The 17427-nt window shown below is 40.4% G+C and overlaps 1 protein-coding gene across 1 annotated transcript in view; it reads right to left on the bottom strand.

Annotated features, from left to right (window-relative positions):
* Positions 1 to 17427, bottom strand: part of cdkal1 (CDK5 regulatory subunit associated protein 1-like 1) — a 255607-nt gene that overhangs the window by 166239 nt on the left and 71941 nt on the right. Inside the window, exons 5-7 of the mRNA XM_026183920.1 lie at positions 13179 to 13275; positions 9352 to 9400; positions 3917 to 4037 (exon numbers count right to left, since the gene is read on the bottom strand). Of these exons, the coding sequence (XP_026039705.1) occupies positions 3917 to 4037; positions 9352 to 9400; positions 13179 to 13275 (267 nt within the window). The remainder of the gene's footprint in view (positions 1 to 3916; positions 4038 to 9351; positions 9401 to 13178; positions 13276 to 17427) is intronic.

The raw sequence follows: 17427 nt of genomic DNA, 5'->3' as shown, positions 1-17427 counted from the left end.
TCCATTACACCCCCAAACACACACAAGCACACACACAAGCACGCACGCACACACACACAAGCACGCACGCACACACACACACACACACACACACACACACACACTAACCTTAAGAGGACCATGTCAAATTACTGACAGCAGTGGCTGACCAGCTCATACAAAAGCGCATATTAAGCTTGGATTTTCAGTAACATAAGTGTTATCTGGAAGAGATTTGGTCGATTCACCCGATCAAATATTTGAATAATCCACTATTCTACTGAAGCCGTTTTGGTTAAAAACAAGAGGATTTATTTGTTGCCAGCCCAACCCTTTGAAAAACAACAGCGAGATCATCTGGATCAGACACAGACCTCCTGCTGGCAGGAGGCTCCAAGAGACTGACATCTGCACACCCATACTGCAACACAAAGCCACAAACACAATTCATATACAGTGGTGTGAAAAGTCTTTGCCCCCCTTTCTATTTTTTCATGTGTTTGTCACGCTTACAGTAAATGTTTCAGATCATCAAAAAAATTTAAATATTAGACGAAGATAACAGAAGTAAATACAAGATGCAGTTTCTAAATGAAGGTGTTTATTATTAAGGGGGGGAAAGTTTGTGAAAAAGCAACTGCCCCCTAAACCTAATAAAAGGCTGGGCCAACCTTAGCAGCAGCAACGGCAATCAAGCTTTTGCAATAACTGCCAGTGAGTCTTTTATGGTGCTGTGGAGGAATATTTGCACACTTATCTTTGCAGAATTGTTGTAAATCAGCCACATTACAGGGTTGTAAAGCATGAACTGCCTTTTTAAAGTCATACCTCATACCATATGTCAATCAGATTCAGGTCAGGACTTTGACTAGGCCACTGCAAAGTCTTGATTTTGATTTTCTTAAGCCGTTCAGAGGCGGACTTGCTGGTGGGTTTTGGATCACTGTCTTGCTGATCAGAACTGTTGTGCTTCAGCAGTTCTGATCAGCTGGTCATACCTGGGAAACTTCACCACTGTTCCATGTTGTTGCCATTTGTGGATAATGACTCTCACTGTGGTTCGCTCGAGTCCCAAAGCTTTAGAAATTGCTTTATAACCTTTTCCACACTGAAAGATCTCAATTACTTTGTTTCTCATTTGTTCCTGAATTTCTTTGGATCACGGCATGATGTCTGACTTTTGAGGATCTTTAGGTCTACTCAACTTTGTCAGGCAGATCCTATTTAAATGGTAAATGGACCAGTTCTTGCATTACGCTTTTCTACTCTGGGCACTCAAAGCACTTTATATAACTTGTCTCATTCACCAATTCATACATGGCTTTTTTCTATGCTTTTCCTATGCAAGTGCTTTCTATCTAACCTTCACACACATTTGTTCATATTCCAACGATCACTTCTTCACACAGGGCCATGTAGGTTTGAATTTATTCTCCCTTATTATTAAATACCTTCCTTTACAAACTGAATTTTGTGTTTACTTCTGTTATCTTTGTCTAAAATTTAATTTTCTTTGATGATCTGAAACATTTAAGTGTGACAAAAAAAAACAAAACAGGAAATCGGGAAGGGGGCAAACACTTTTTTACACCACTGTATCTCCAGGTTTAAAGACCCGCTTAAGCAAACACAGCAGAAACAGTCAAAAGCGTTAGTGCAAAGGTACACAAAGCAAGAGTTACAGATATTTAAAAAAGAGGCTGAAGTTCTGAAGTGACTAAAGAAGTGACAGAGCCTAAGGTTTATTTACTGAAAATTATATACATATGTTAAAATATAAGAGCAAGGAAAGTGCTGAAAAAAGAAGAAAAATAAACCGTGCAGCTTCAAATATTGTGTCTTTCAGACCAACCAGGAATAAACCAGCTGCACTATGGTGACCAATTTTAAGCAACACTTAGAACATTACAGAAAAGTGCTGTCTCTGATGTGCACACTTGATGGCAGATGTTGCAAAAGACGATTTATTTAATTGAAATCCTGCCATTTGGACATGCTAAATTTGACACCGATCAGAAGTGTCAATTTAGATGAAAAACAGTGGCCGAACCAGTTAAATGTACAGATTTTCTACTTGGATCAGCTCAAATGTGGTCTAAGAAGCTTTACTCTGGAACTGAGCTCTGCAGATTATGAACATCTGAAACACAACCCGCTCTTCAGGAAAGACTCCCACAACTTCTCAGTTAACCTTGGAGTATGCATCCATTATCATCATGTATGTTGTGTAATAATAACATCACTTTGAACACATCTTTGAGGTAAAGGATGATACTCTCTTCGCTCTAGAAGTACAAGCACGCAAGTGAGGGAATACAACAGGCTATATATTTTACTACCACCAACAGCAATGCTAGTGGTTATACACCAAAACTGATGTTACATATAATGACTTCAATGACTGCAGACACTATACAGGGAGACCTTTGCTGACAAAACAAATACAGTTTTAAGCAGCAGCATGATAAGCATGATCTTATCACGTTAAGTGCGAAAATAAGCATAAGAATGCTGCTGCAAGTAGTCCAACAGATTCAAGGAGAAAACTAGTAATTCAAGTAAAATCTTCAACCCCCTCACTGACTGTAATAAATGTAAACACAAGAGGTTCAAAGAAAGAGACGATGCACTGCTGATTATGTGAAGTCTACAACTTCTTAATGGTGCTTAGGAACAGCTTAAGCTTGTTTACTCGACAGCTAGCTAAAAAGCAGGAGGGCCTGAACACATCTGTACAAGAACAAATACTGTGCATTTAAGCCTAGAATGCTATACTCATAAAGAGGATTATTGCTTTGGTACAAGAGTACTTGGTCTGGGAGTCAAGCCATTAATATATAGACCCGGAAGACATGCATTCGGATGATTGATGGATTATCCTCAGTGGAGGTCCATCACTAGGAATTAGTCTGTCATAACCCTTTTTAACTAGTCTACTGAGAATATAGTGCATGAGTTAGAGGACACATATCTGTAAACAACATAAAATTCACCCATAAAGTCCAGCTGTGCAAGAGGATGTAGGTCTCAGAGTCTGTGTATTTAAGACTTAATTATCAAATGTATATAAATTGACAAAATTTAGATATAATGTAGAAAAACTATTTTTAAATTAACTAGGAGTGACTTAAAAGGCAAGATCCTGCAGATCATCACAGCGATGATGGAGAAAATGCGTTTTTTAAAATTATGCTTTTGTAATAGTACACTGAGAAAAAACTGAGAGGCATGTTAGGCACGCCACTCCCCTGCTGATTCAGCTGCATTGGCTCCCTGTCAAGTTCAGGGTCCAATTTAAGATCATAATCATGACTTATAGGGCCCTGCACAGTGTAGCTCCAACTTAAGTGATCTTCTTCTTTCTTATCACCCCAGCAGGTCCCTGAGATCTTGTGACCAGGGGTTGCTGGTTGTCCCGCATACAAGGTTAAAAACAAAAGGTGACAGAGCGTTTGTATCAGTGGCTCCCAGACTCTGGAACTCACTCCCTTTGAGTTTGAGATCTGTAGACTCAGTCATGTCTTTTAAAAAGCAGTTAAAAACCTGTCTGTTTAAACGCGCTTTTGGTTGATTTTGTTTTGTTTTAGATTTTAATGTCCGTTTTCTGCCTCTGTAAAGCACTTTGTGATTTTATCTTGAAAGGTGCTATATAAATAAAATTTTACTTTACTTTACTCCTATTACATTTCCACTTGATAAATACCAATATATGTTCATGAACATACTCAGATTTCATACACGCATGCACACCTTGTGAAGTGATTTAAAATACCCTTATTAATTAGGCATAGAGATGCGCTGCTCAAGTAGCTGAGCAACCACAAAGAGAGAGCACACCGACATGCACATGCAGCAAACTGGGAAGGCAATAAAACTGTATTCAGTTGTAACATAAACACTTTAGGCTGTGTTTTCTGTTAGTGTCTCCGTGTCCTACCCGGTGTTAATGGAGATGATTTCAATGAGAGGGTTCTTCCTGATCTTGGGGAGGTCCAGTCGAGCTCCTCCAAGTCTTCGGCCTCCATCTTTCTTCTGACCCAACAGACGAACCGAGTGGCCTGAAAAACAACAAAAACAAATCGTCTCACATAATCAAATGATCCTACTAAAACGCTGACTGACTATCACACTACTGTCCATGTGCAGATGGATGCAAACATGTTTAAAAAGGCACACTGAAGTATTTTTGTTGCTGTATTTTAAATGCCAAATCTGAATTGCACTGCTAAAGAGAAAAATAAATACAATATAACAGACGTAAGAAACATTTTGCCCGTATTGGTTGTCAGAGCACTTGCTCTCTCGTGAGTATGTCTCTCATCAAACTTACAATGCAAACAATGAGATTATATTTGCATTTCACCCACAAGCAAAATGCCAAACAGAAATCAAACTTCCCATTGTGCAAAATCGACCTCAAATAAATCGCTCTCATCTACTGTGGATAAATTTAGTACGAACAGGACAATGAGCAAAGACATAATAGCAGATCGAAGCACATGCAAACAGGGTTTTTCCTTCTCAGAAATGGACTTTGGGGCCTCTGGCTCTCATTAACACTGTTTTGGGGTTGGGAGGGGTCCTCAGCGTGTGCCCATGCACACTATAAAAGTTGGTATCCAACAAAAAGTACAACCAAAAAGAACCCATCCTATGGCTAACAACCTCACACAGACTAGGGGTTAACAAACACAATGGAAACACAGTAGGAAGAGGGTAATAAGGCCCAGCTGAATACAATTAATTACAAAGGCAGGAAAAGTAAAAAAGGAGGGAACAAAGACGCAGAAAGCCACACTGTTTGTCAACATTCAAAAGAAAAAAGGAGGTAAACTAATAGACTGACCAAGAATAAAGTCACATAAAAAAATTGAAAAAACCAAAAACTGATAATATTAGAAATGAAAAAGGGGATTCCTCTACTTTACTCACAGTGAGAACTAACAGAAATTATTTATATTTGGCTATCATAGTGTCAACCAAGGCAAATGAAAATCCACAGCTGAGCCTAACAGCTAGTGACATCTAGCCTTTGGTGTGTGGAAATGGGACGCAGTACTCTCTCTTCTCTAACTGTTTAATAGGCTGCTAGCTAGCTGTGTGTGAGATGGAGGCGCTGAGGGATGGAATTGTCTTCCTGTTTTCATCCGCAATACAAGGGTCTCTTGGGAGGGTGGGTTCAGAGCAGGAAGCATGGTTATCAATTGGTAGATAAAAATGACAATCTGCCCCAGAGGAGGACAAAGAGCCAATCGCTGATGCATGACTGGTCTTAATATCCCAGTACAAGCAAGGAAATACAAAAATGTCCCTTGTGGAAAACAGCTGGGATTTGGACCACATTTGGCCCCACATTTTTTTTTCCTCCCCTGGATCTGTGCATCCACCCTCAGTCATGAAACAAGGATTGAAAACTCATGCATGTGCTAATAATGCCCTGAAACATTTGGAATATGTGAAATGTTAATGGATACAAAAAGTCACAAGAGTAATTTCGGTGCAGGTTTGTGGTAAAATCTGTTTTTAGAATTCCCTCTTTTTCTACTTTCATATTGAACATTTATTTCTGCGCGGTGGGAAAATATACTTACTAAACATAATTGCAAACACAGACTTGTCAGGAAAAAGCAATTACCAGTATGGTGCTGGATTTCCAGATGTTTTTTTCCCCCAAATAATGAGCTTGTCCATTCTAATAAAACTGGAAATTGTCATTCCCCACATACTCCTTTGCTCTCTAATACTGCACAGGACCCCTGTCACTGTGACTACCGCAGAAGACTCTAGAAATAATCTCACTGCCAGCATGGAGTCACTCCAGGAACGTACCCAAAGCCAAATTCAATTTCAGGGCCTAGGGGACCATGAATGGGAAGCAAGAGATAAAATAGCTAATATGACTTGCTGAAGAAAACCAAAGAACGCTTCACTATTTGTCATCTCAATTACAGAGTTTACAGAGGCCAACTGCTGTGATGGGCAACCCTGCATAGTCATAGACACACACACACTCCCGTCTACTAATACCACATTTTCTTGTGACTGACTGCCCTCCTCTTTTTCCTTCTCAACTTTCCTCAATCTGTTCTTTTCTTTCCTTTAAATCTAAACTGCTAGAAATGTCCTATCCACTCATAACGTCCCACTAAAACACACCAGAAAAGAGAAGGAAGGAAAGGGAATGATAGATGGATGTGAAGCTAAGATTTGTAGATGCTTGGATGATGATGAAAGATGTGTAGGATAGCCAGATGGATGGTTTGGAGGGAGAGGTAGAACGCTAAAAGGATGACCTGTTGACCTGTGTCTGATGTCTTATAAGCAGAGGGTCTTGTTGAGCTTTCTAGGTTGATTGTAAAGTAGCAGGCAGGAATGGGGGAGAGCTGATGGGAATGTATTGAAAAGAGGGGACAGAGGTGGCAGATGAGAAGGACGGGAGGGTTTCCTGTTTTTCCATTTATCCTTTCAACCTAACTCTTTATTAAATATGTAAGACCGTCTTTGAAAAAGCTGTTTATGTCCTGACCAAATCTCACACCAACCAGTTTTGATGGGAAATTTTCTCACACACGCATCAAATGCATGAGCGCTACAACGCCAACAATTCCGAAGAGTGCTTCCCTTAAACGTCATCCAGGTTTTGATGCTTTACAAGGAAGATTTTTTGGTCACATTTAGAGGGGCTCTCTCAGAGCGGATACGATACTCAGAACATCTTCAGATGACTTAAAACATAAGTAAAAGTCCTAGTTTTTCTTTCTTCTTACTTCACTTACTATCATCTGTCTGCATCTGTTCAACCACACTTCTGCTCAGTTTTTTCCCTCTGCATTGATAAACAGGTTATTAATACTGGTGAAATAAGGCTCACAAGGTTATATTCTCTGATTTGTAGCTGCACACATAAATTATCCTAACTATGCTTTTCCTACTCCCTGTCTTTGTGTGGCATTCACACACCAACTATAAACTGTTTCCTTAACGATAAATGAATATCAGGTGAAAAAGTACTATCCAAGGGCATTTCTCAGTGAAAGAATATGAATATTAGGAGTCTTAATAATAAAAAAGTCCCAAGATCAGATTATTAGTATCTTTTTGTGGGTTTTTCCATACATTCTTCTCGATTAAAAATATTTTACTCTTTTACTCATTTGTTCTTGTGGTGTGTATTTGTCTGTTGAGCATTGCCGAGAATCATAAAAGCTGCCCTTGTAAAAATGTGTATCCACGGGTGTCATTAATGTGTCTTTTTTTGTTTTTCCGTAAATGGAACTGCCAGTGGGCTCGGAATACAAGACGGAGTCAAAGCACGGGTTGTTGTTAACAAGAAATTAACTTGTGGCACAACTAAAACAAATTGATCTGGATAATCAAGCTCGTAACCACAGTAACACCACCACCAACAAATAAATAACACTGTATAAGTGAGCATGCACCGACTAAGCCAGGGAGTCAAGCTGAGATAACACGACGGGATAAAAACACGTGCTATCATATACTACAGGTAGTAACTTGAAGTCTTTATTGCACAGATGCACTATGATAAAAAAGCAGCTTTACAACTATGATGTATCCTCATGACATCAAGGATGTTTAATTCATTTAAAGCCTGGAACTAAATGAAAAAGTCACACACGCTAAGAAGCGAGTCCCCAAAAGCATATGAGTACTCTTGTCATGTGGAAAACAGGACCTGCAAGCAATTTTGGCACAGCAAAGACCTGTATCTATTAGCAGTTCATTGAAGTAAGTATTTTAGTAGCCATTACGATAGGCAAATCCCCCAGCTTTAAGGTTTATGCCAAGGCCTCTGAGACGAAATAACAGCTCTCAGTTTATACGAGGTCATAAAGAACAGTAATGATACTGGGGAAATTAGTTTCTATGGAGGGGCTGATGGTGGGAGGAAAAGGGGAGGGAAAGAAACGGGGGGTGAGAGGCGAAAGAGAGGAAGGGAAGAGATCAAAAGATGTAGGAAGGGTGGGAGAAAGAAATGGGGAGAAAAAAAGACAGAATGAGCAAATCACAGAGAAGAAAAGGGGAATAAAAGTCACAGAGTAGATGTGTGACTGTGAGCTTGTGTGTAGGCTCACAGTTTAGGCTTGATGACACATTGTAAAATTAAGCCTTAGTTCAGCTGTCCTTCATTAGAGTGAACCCTGCAGTGCAAAGTAGTCACTCAGACACACACACACACACACACACACACACACACACACACACACACACACACACACTCTCACACACACACACGCACAGTGTAAACTCAATCTGTTCTTTATTAGAGAACAGCTGGGGGTGTATGACAGCTTGACTAGACTCACTCACACTGTAAACTCTCTCTGACCGTCATTAAACAGCTAAGTGTGGTGGTTCGCTAACAGTTTAAACGGATGACCTATAACTGCCATGTGTGTCTGTCAGTGAGCTGCTCAGACAGAGAGGATCATTTAAGAAGCAGCTCAGACAGTTAGATCGGTTTCAACAAAAGCTGAAGACTTTTGCTTTAAAATACACATTTAAAACAATTATTTAGTCAAATGTTGTTGTTTTTTGTTGTTTTTAGTTTACCATGACAACATAAAAAGCATGCTCTTTCCATTCACTTTGGAAAATACTACATTTTTTAACAACCTTAATACTATTATAGCTAATAATTTTTGATTTTTTTAACAGTGTTAGTATAATATTAAGTCATCAGCATTTGATTATGTGCTCTTCTGATGCAGTGTGATACACTCTGATTCTTACTGGTCAAGTAGACTGTAGTAAGGTAGTAAAAGTGGAGAGACTAAAATAATACACGTGGTGGTTAGAATGAGCAAGAAGGTCCTGAGTTCAATTCCACCATTAGGCCTTTCTGTGTGGAGTTTGCATATTCTCCCCGTGTTTGCGTGGGTTCTCCCCGGGTCCTCCAGCTTCCTCCCACAGTCCCAAGACATGCACTTAGTGGGGATAGGTTAGTTGGAAAGTCTAAATTGCCCATAGGTATGAATGCGGGAGTGAATGTGAGTGCGAACGGTTGTGTGTGTATATGTGTTAGCCCTATGACAGACTGGCGACCTGTCCAGGGTGTACCCCGCCTCTCGCCCTAAGACAGCTGGGATAGGCTCCAGTGCCCCCCGTGACCCTGCCAAAGGATGAGCGGAAGCGAATGGATGGATGGATGGTTGGATAAAATAATACATCCTTGGATCTTATTCCTTCCATGCATAAGTGCAAATTTGTTTTGTGTTGTAGTCGGGATATGGATTTGTGTTAGAGGACCTTCGTTTTGAGTTTAATTGCGGTGGTTAGCATTACGTTAAAGACCACGCAAAGACCATAAAACAAGAATGCGTGTGTGTGTGCCTTTCTGTGGTAAAATACCTTTAACAGCCTCGTCCACTACTTCCACCACTCGATCAATCTGCTGGACCTGTAACACAAAGAAACAAGAGAAAACTTTATTGATCCTGAAAACCCAAGTCTTCACAGTCAAACAGAACCCTGATATTGACGACCCACAGACACACTGATACTCTGATCCACATTTAAGCAAGGTGGATATGCAAATATACACAAAGGCCATATGCAATAAGAGCAGAGACAAACAAGCGCAAAAAGCTACAATCACCAGGCAGGATTAAGGAATATGGATTTCCTAAATGCCACTGAGTGTTTATTGTGCATGTACTGACAAACACGTTCTGTGATAGATCCGACCACATAGGTAACAATAAAGCATTACCCAAGTCCATAGCTGTGTTTTTCTCCTCATTGTCTCACATAGAAAACAAATCCTGCAGTTCTGCTAATGGCTACTATAATGAACCACCGCACTAATAAAGAGAATAAACAAGGCCCCCACAGGCCACAGTTTAATAACAGGCAGACTTTAAGTAGGGTAATCTGGATACTAAAAGAGCCAGAATATTAAACGAGGAGTTCAAACTTTACTCATCTACCAACCGATATTACATGAAGAGGAAAGGAAGCAGAACGAGTGAAAGAAAGAAAGAAACAGAATACTAAAGTAGTGACAGGGGGGAAAAAAACTGGTCATTTTTCTGCTGTTATTTTCCTTTCGCTCTTCCCAGCATCCCTCACACCTCGAATTCTCTTCACTTTCACTCTACACTGGCCCTTGGCACTGGCTCTCAATGCCTTCAGGCCCATCACTTAAAATAAGCCTCCTTTCAAACACACACACTCAGATTCACACTGTGCTTTGCAGGAAGCAGTTACTTGCATGCCACATGCCTGAGTAAAACCTTTTTCAGTGTAATGGTCAAGCAATCTGGGCCCATTCAGAGCAGCAGCAGGCGTCCCTACATAGAGTAAAACTCAGGTGTGCATTTCAGCTATTAATTTAGATCGCACTTTTCAACTTTGGCTGTTTTTAAATCCTCCATTGTACCCATAGAAAGAAAAGGATAAATACTGATATATTCAGCACATTTGTTGCATGTAAAAGGCAGTCACAGGTCTACTGGACGACATACATTTCTGCCTGTGCTTAAGCTTTATTTTAAGGTTTGTCGTTCTATTACCATAACTTAATGACAAGCACTAATGCGACATCCATAGTATTTGGATTAACCTTCGATAAAGTAATTAAAATTGTATATTTTTAAAAAACAGGACCATAAATACTGAGGTGTGACATTTCCTGCTCACAGCTTTGCATGCCCATTCCGATCCTCTGATTAGTTAACCAGCGCTGCGTAGGTGTGCGTAGGTGTGCATAGGTGTGCGTAGGTGTGCATAGGTGTGCGATGCATGGCAGTTACAGGATGCGACAAGTCTAGTTAAGAAAAGCGAAACACTGCAGTCTTGCGTGACTGTCTATGAAGCTCACACAATACATTTGCAGTCATTAAACAGCAACCTCAAACAAAACAGCACAACAGCAATAAAACACCACTCAGAAAAGCTGGCAATACGCACACAGGTCACATAAAATGAATCCAACAGGAAGGCCCGCCTATTTATTTTTAACTACACTCCTTATCTGGCCGTTGGTGCAATCACTATACACAAATTCTGAACTTGTATTTGCATCCAATTTGCATAACCCACCAACTGCCACTATCATTACATGTTCCACTGTGGGAATACAGAGGGACTCTGCATTCTCATATATTTATGTCTGGGTTTGTTACACAGTGTGCCTGTTCATGCATGCGTGTGTCTTTAAGTTAAAAATGCTTGTCACTGAAGCTCTGGCAGTTATACGCTGTTTGTGCTTCACCCTGAAGCCTATTATAAACACAAGCCTGTTTATCTGAATAGAATCATATTATACATGCGTGTCACTATATCTGAATCGTATTAAGTTACATTGTGGCATTTTTAACTCAAACTGAATAACATTATTTATTGTTAAAGTATCTAACTTAGCACTTGAGCTGTCTTCAATCCATTCATTTTAAGGTAGTGGGAGTAATCAACACAATACTGTTTGATTTGTTCCCATTTTCAGCAGCTTGTTTTATTTTCCATAAAAAAAACAAAATATCCAATTATAGAAATAAGAGCACAGCTTTGTACGGAGATTTAGAAGGCATATCCTGGTTGAATTACATTTTTAAAAATACCCTGCCAGATTAGAGACTTTTAGTCTTTAAAACTTTTTTTAATGGCGCCAATTCAGCAAGGTGCTGGAAACATGATAACATCACACAAATGCTGCAGACTTGTCAGCTGCACATCTATGATGCAAATCTCATATTCCACCACATCGCAAAGGTGCTCTTCTGGATTGAGATCTGGTGACTGTGGCGTGCAGACATCTTCAAGAAATCAATCTGATATGAATTAAGCTTTGTGACATGGTGTGTTATCCTACTGGAAGCAGCTAACAGAACAGCGGTACCCTTTGTTCATAAAGGGTTATGGTCAGCAACAATACTCAGGTAGGTTGTGCTATTTAAATGATACTCAGTCAGTACTGAAGTAAATTGTATGGAGCCTGAACTGTTACTACAATGCACTGATCCATGTTTACATGTTCTTTACTCCAACTTCTGACACTAACATATGAAGTTTGGTAAGCGTGTGCAAATCGTAGCATCACTTTTCTTTTCTTAGCTGACAGGAGCTCTCATGGCACTGCCCATCTGCTTCAAGGTTAGACATGTTATGCATTCAGAGACGTTCTTCTGCATACCTTGGGTTTTTTGATTCACCGTTGCCTTCCTACCAGCTGCCACTCATTCTTTTTCTCCTGCTTTTGGATTATTCTCTGTAAACCCCTAGAGATGGTTGTGTGGGAAAATCACAGTAAATAAGACGTTTCTGAAATATTCAGACTATCTCGACTGGCACTCTCAACCAGGTCACATTCAAGGTCACGTGAAGCACCTTTCAGGTTAAACTTCAGCACTGTGTCTTGACGTCTACATGCCTCAATGCGCTCAATAGTTGCCATGTTACCGGGTAATTAGTTGTCTGCATTAACAAGAAGCTGAACAGGTGTAACTAATGAAGTGGCCACTGTGTATATGTGTTAGGCATAGAAGTGTTAGGATGATTTTGTCCAGGCTGCACTGTGGCAGTGTGCTGAAAAGCAAACAAACAACGAACTGAATCAATTATTCAATGAGGAACACTCATTTAGCTATTAACCAACAACAGGCTTGACATATCCATTAGTTCCTTTCTGTGACAGCAAAGGTGAAACAGAATAATTCATCTGCTCTGTATCTCTTTGTTATGCACTCCAATCACTCACCAGTGGCTGGTAACCAAAGCAGAATAGCTCAGTTTAAACAAGTAACAAGTTAAAATGTATTTATTGTCATATTTGTCTGTTTGCCGCTTGTACTCTCTAAAATATATTAATACTAGTAGCAAAAGTAACTAGAGGCTAGACTGCCCCCATGCCACCTTTAAAGGAAGCAGTCTATGCTGAGGAATCACTGACGTGTCCTTTCCTAGCTCCGTCTCTGTTCACCCATAACACCTCCCCATAGTACAGGAGTTAATGTACCCGATCTTCCTTCTCATGCAGAACATTTGTGACTGGGAAATGTTCTGCCTGAAGAGAATGAGCCCAAGACAGAGCAAGGTTAGCTGCCCCGTGAATGACATCCCGATCAGTCTCGAAAAGCGTGTCCGTCTGTACTCGTCATCGGACACAAAGGAAGATAAAGAGACGCACCTTTAATACAGCCAAGTCAAAATACACAGATGTTCACAGAAAGTGCACGTACCCCAATGATGCTGAGACCTTTGAGGTAGTCCATCCTCGGCTGGGCCTGGGGAACGCATCCTGCTACTACCACCTTTTTCTGCTGTTCCTGGGCTTTTCTGTGCAAAAGCAAAAAGAGAAATAAGCATAGAATAGCAGGTTAACTGTAATATATGACAAACACTACTGTTTTTCTGTTTCACTTTCTGATTTAACCCAGGAAAAAAAACTATGATCAAAAATATACAGTTAATATATCCTCTGGATCCTTTTGAAGATGAACATCTTATTTTAGAACCTCAACGGTTAAAATTAAAATGACTCCTTCATATCATATGTGCTAAAGTCTTCCCCTCCGACCATCTGTGTGCATGTAATTTTTGATCTCCACTAGAAAATTTCTTAGCCTGACATATTCTAATGCAATTTTCAGTGGGAGTAAATACTTTCCGATAGCTTGGGAAATGGATGAATCCAAGCTTATGCTTCATTTGGCAGAATGCATCTGGCCCCCGACCCATTAAAACAGATTTCCACAAGCCTTTGCCAAGCCAATCACCACTGTTTATTTAAAATGAGGCGTGTTTGATATAATGACCACACTGTAGGCTTTTTACATTGTCACCTCAGCCCTACATGGCACATTTCTTTGCTCTGACTGATTGAAGGTCCAGAGGCATTTTGATCTGTAGCTGATGAAAACAGCTTTTGAAATCATTGCTGGAGTAAGATGTTCCCAGCTAATTGCATTCATCTTTGCACGTAAGGCTACTGTGCTCCTAAGTCATTAATGGATAACGGCTTGACAACAGTGCAAACAAGCAAAATCAACTGCATGCAGTGATAAAAACCTGTCTGTATGTTCTAGCATATGAAACAAACCTCCAAATTCTTCTGATACCCAAATCTTAAAGTCAAACTTTATAAATAAATTACAGGAAAAAAATCTATTTAAAGTGTGGATTTAATTAAAAGTAAATTGTGCACATCTATGAAATAAATCTACGTGAAACTTAAAAATTAATTAAAAAAAACTAATGTTGTGAGTTTATTGTACTTGCAATTTGCCCTGTCATGCAAATTGACTCTGCTACAAGTTATTAGGTGAGAAAATGCTCAGTATATGAAGCTGAGAACATCATTATTTCAGTCGCTAAATGGCTGAGCCCAAAAACATACAGGTCTAGTCTTTGATTGGCCACTGCAGCACCTTTATTCTTTCCATGTTCACACGTTTTGCTGTAGATTTGCTGCTGTGCTTGCGATCATTGTCCTGACGTAAGACTGAATTTCAGCCAAGCTTTAGCCTCCAATTTGAATAATTGGAGGCTAAACAGAAGAGTTCACAGTCGACGCCATGACTGCAAAGTGTCCTGGCCCTGTGGCTGCAAAACAAGCCCAAATCCTTATCCCTTCATGACCGTGCTGAACAGTTAGCATGAGGTTGGCTGATACGCTGTGCTTGTTTTTTTACAAACATGGACAAATATCTCCACTGTCATATGTCTAAACTACATCGTTCCAGAAATCGTGTGGTTTCTTCAAATGAAACTGCATAAACCTTAGCAATGCTGCCGCGTTCTTTTTAGAAAGAACTGGCTTTATCCTCGTAACTGTACTGAACTTTCACATTTATCATGCTAACTGCAGCCTGTAGCTTCTGAGATGTAGCTCTTGGGTTTTTCATCATTACATGATCTGAACTTGAAGGGAATATGTAAAAATTTTCCAATCATCAGTCCAACAATCGCCAATGGGCGATTGTTAATGCAGCGTTAACGCAGCTTAAACGCGGTCATCACGATTAAAATTTTTAACACTCTCGACCCATCTGGAGCGCAGAATGAACAAAATTTGGGCAAACTTCCATTTCAGGGATTTTGACTCAATCTGCGCTACAGATGGGTTCATTGTTAATCGTGTTAGTCGTGATGACTGCGTGTAAATGCTGACAGCACTAAAAAAAAAAAAATAAAGTCGCCAATTTGGGATTTCTTTGGCTTTAAACCGGATGAAACAGGTAAACCTATGGATGTAACCAAAGTGGTGTGCCGCCTGTGCAGACGTAGAATGCGAGCAAAGTACAGAAAAACACGACTAACTTGCATGAGCATGCATGTGTCCACCATCCGGCTGAGTATGCTAGACTATCACCAGCTTCTGCAGCTCCATCAACAAGCATTTGAGCGCACTCTGAGGACGCAGATGTAACAGAGTGCTGTTAAAACAGTGCTATTAATTTTTTTTCTGTTGACTGCTGCAATTAGCTCCATCATTATTAGCAAACTTGCTCATGGGCAAATAAATAAATAAATCGCCCTTGTAAAAACTATCGATGATAGTCGATATATTCGTCCAATCGCCCAACCCTAGTATGAAGCACATATAGCAAAGCATGCATTACACCTGAGGTGGAAACAAACTAGTAAACAAAGGCACCATTTTTCCTTTTCACATTAACTAAGGTACATTATGTGAACATATATGTGTTTTTTATACTACTTAAATTGGTAATGCAGAAAATCCAATATTGACAAAACAAAGCAATGTCAAACATTTCATGTTGCATGTCAAATATTTACAATATTGATTAATAACTGGTAAAACACTTAACAAGGCTTTAGAAATCCACACTGATAAGACAATCTGAATTAAAAAGCAGCGAGGTAGTGAATTCGTGAAACAAACCAGAAGGAAATTGTGTGTGTGTGTATTTGTGAGTGTGCATGTGGATTTATGCAAGTCTTTATGTCACATCCAGTTAGTGACAGTGAGATTTAAGGCATTCGGTCTGTCTGACAAAAGCTTTTGGAAGAGCTGCCCAGACTCTGCAATGAATCTTTAATAATGAAGCCTCCTGACAGCTGGAGTGAAAGAGGGAGGTAGAGAGGGAGGGACGGAAGGGGGGGCAGGGGGGATGCTTGTAAGTGAGGTAGGAATCATAGGAGTAGGCAGCAAGGAGCAGCAATGAAACTGGATGCAGAACTGTCAGCTGTGTTTTAATTTAGACTGTTTGATTCTTCAGGAAAACAAAGAAAGTGATGAAGGTGGGGAGGGTGGGGGTGGGAGAGCATGGTGTGATGGGAGAAAGATCTGTGAAGGTAGACATCGCAATTCAAAGCCAGTTTAATCTGTCTCGTGTATGAGAAATGAGGGGACTGATAAAAGCTAAAGTTTGTATGAGAGAAGAGATGGAGGAGAAAAAAGAGATGAAAGCAAAGATTAAGGACTTTTGTCATTATTTGATTATAAGAAGCTGCTGGCATTAGGCGGTGTAGTTTCAGAACCAGAATCTGTTTAACTGGAAAAACAGGTACACAGTGCACATACAAGGGAATTTGAGTCCAGTATATTTAGTGTTATATAATGCTTGTATATAAATTCTAGGAAAAGGTAAAGAAAGAGAGTTTTCTGACACCAGAAAAAAAAAAATGGTGGGCAGACAAACTTTCATGACTAGGTTAAGTGAGTCAGAAAAGCCCGGACAAAAGAGTCGGTATCTGTTTAGAGTAGCTTGTTCTTCCCACACTGGCAACGCCGCACATACAGACACACTCACAGTAGGGGTGCGTCTGCATAATTCACACCGTCTCCTGCCAAAATGCGCCAAACGTTCCTTTAATGCTCTGCTCGCTCTCTGCACACAGACTCGGAGCCATAGCTGACACAGCGAGTAAGCAGACAGCGCCTGAGTCGCCGCCTCAGTGCCCCAGGGGGAACGGGCCAATCACGCCGCACGCAGTTCCTGGGTGGGATGGGACGGAATGGGATTATGCGATGCGGTTGCCGTGGTGATACTTTTGAGCCCAACCAAGCGCTCGTTGCCAGTGACCCGGACTAGAGCAGATGTCCCCCAAGATCAGACGACGAGGTGTGTGTGTGTGTGTGTGTGTGTGTGTGTGTGTGTGTGTGTGTGTGTGTGTGTGTGTGTGTCTACACACACGTTTCTCTTTGACTTCTTTGGCACCTCGCCCTAAATCTCTACGGCCCTCTGTCAACTCTTTGTCACCACTCTCCATTGCCTCAGGACCACACGCACAGACACACACACACACACACACACTGAACACCCACATGCTTCAACGATACAATGCATACACATGGTCCTGGCTGGCAATGCCATCAGTGCACAATATTCTATGCATACATGTATGACCTCTGTGATATGTATGCATGGTACAGAGTGCTGTGCTGTACATACAGGTTTTTAACAGCTCAGTAGACACAGTGAATCAGTCAAATTAAACCAGACTAAATGTCCAAGTGACTTG

This window comes from Astatotilapia calliptera, chromosome 11, assembly GCF_900246225.1.
Source record: "Astatotilapia calliptera chromosome 11, fAstCal1.2, whole genome shotgun sequence".
Taxonomy (NCBI): domain Eukaryota; kingdom Metazoa; phylum Chordata; class Actinopteri; order Cichliformes; family Cichlidae; genus Astatotilapia; species Astatotilapia calliptera.
This window is presented reverse-complemented; position numbering and strand designations above follow the sequence as displayed.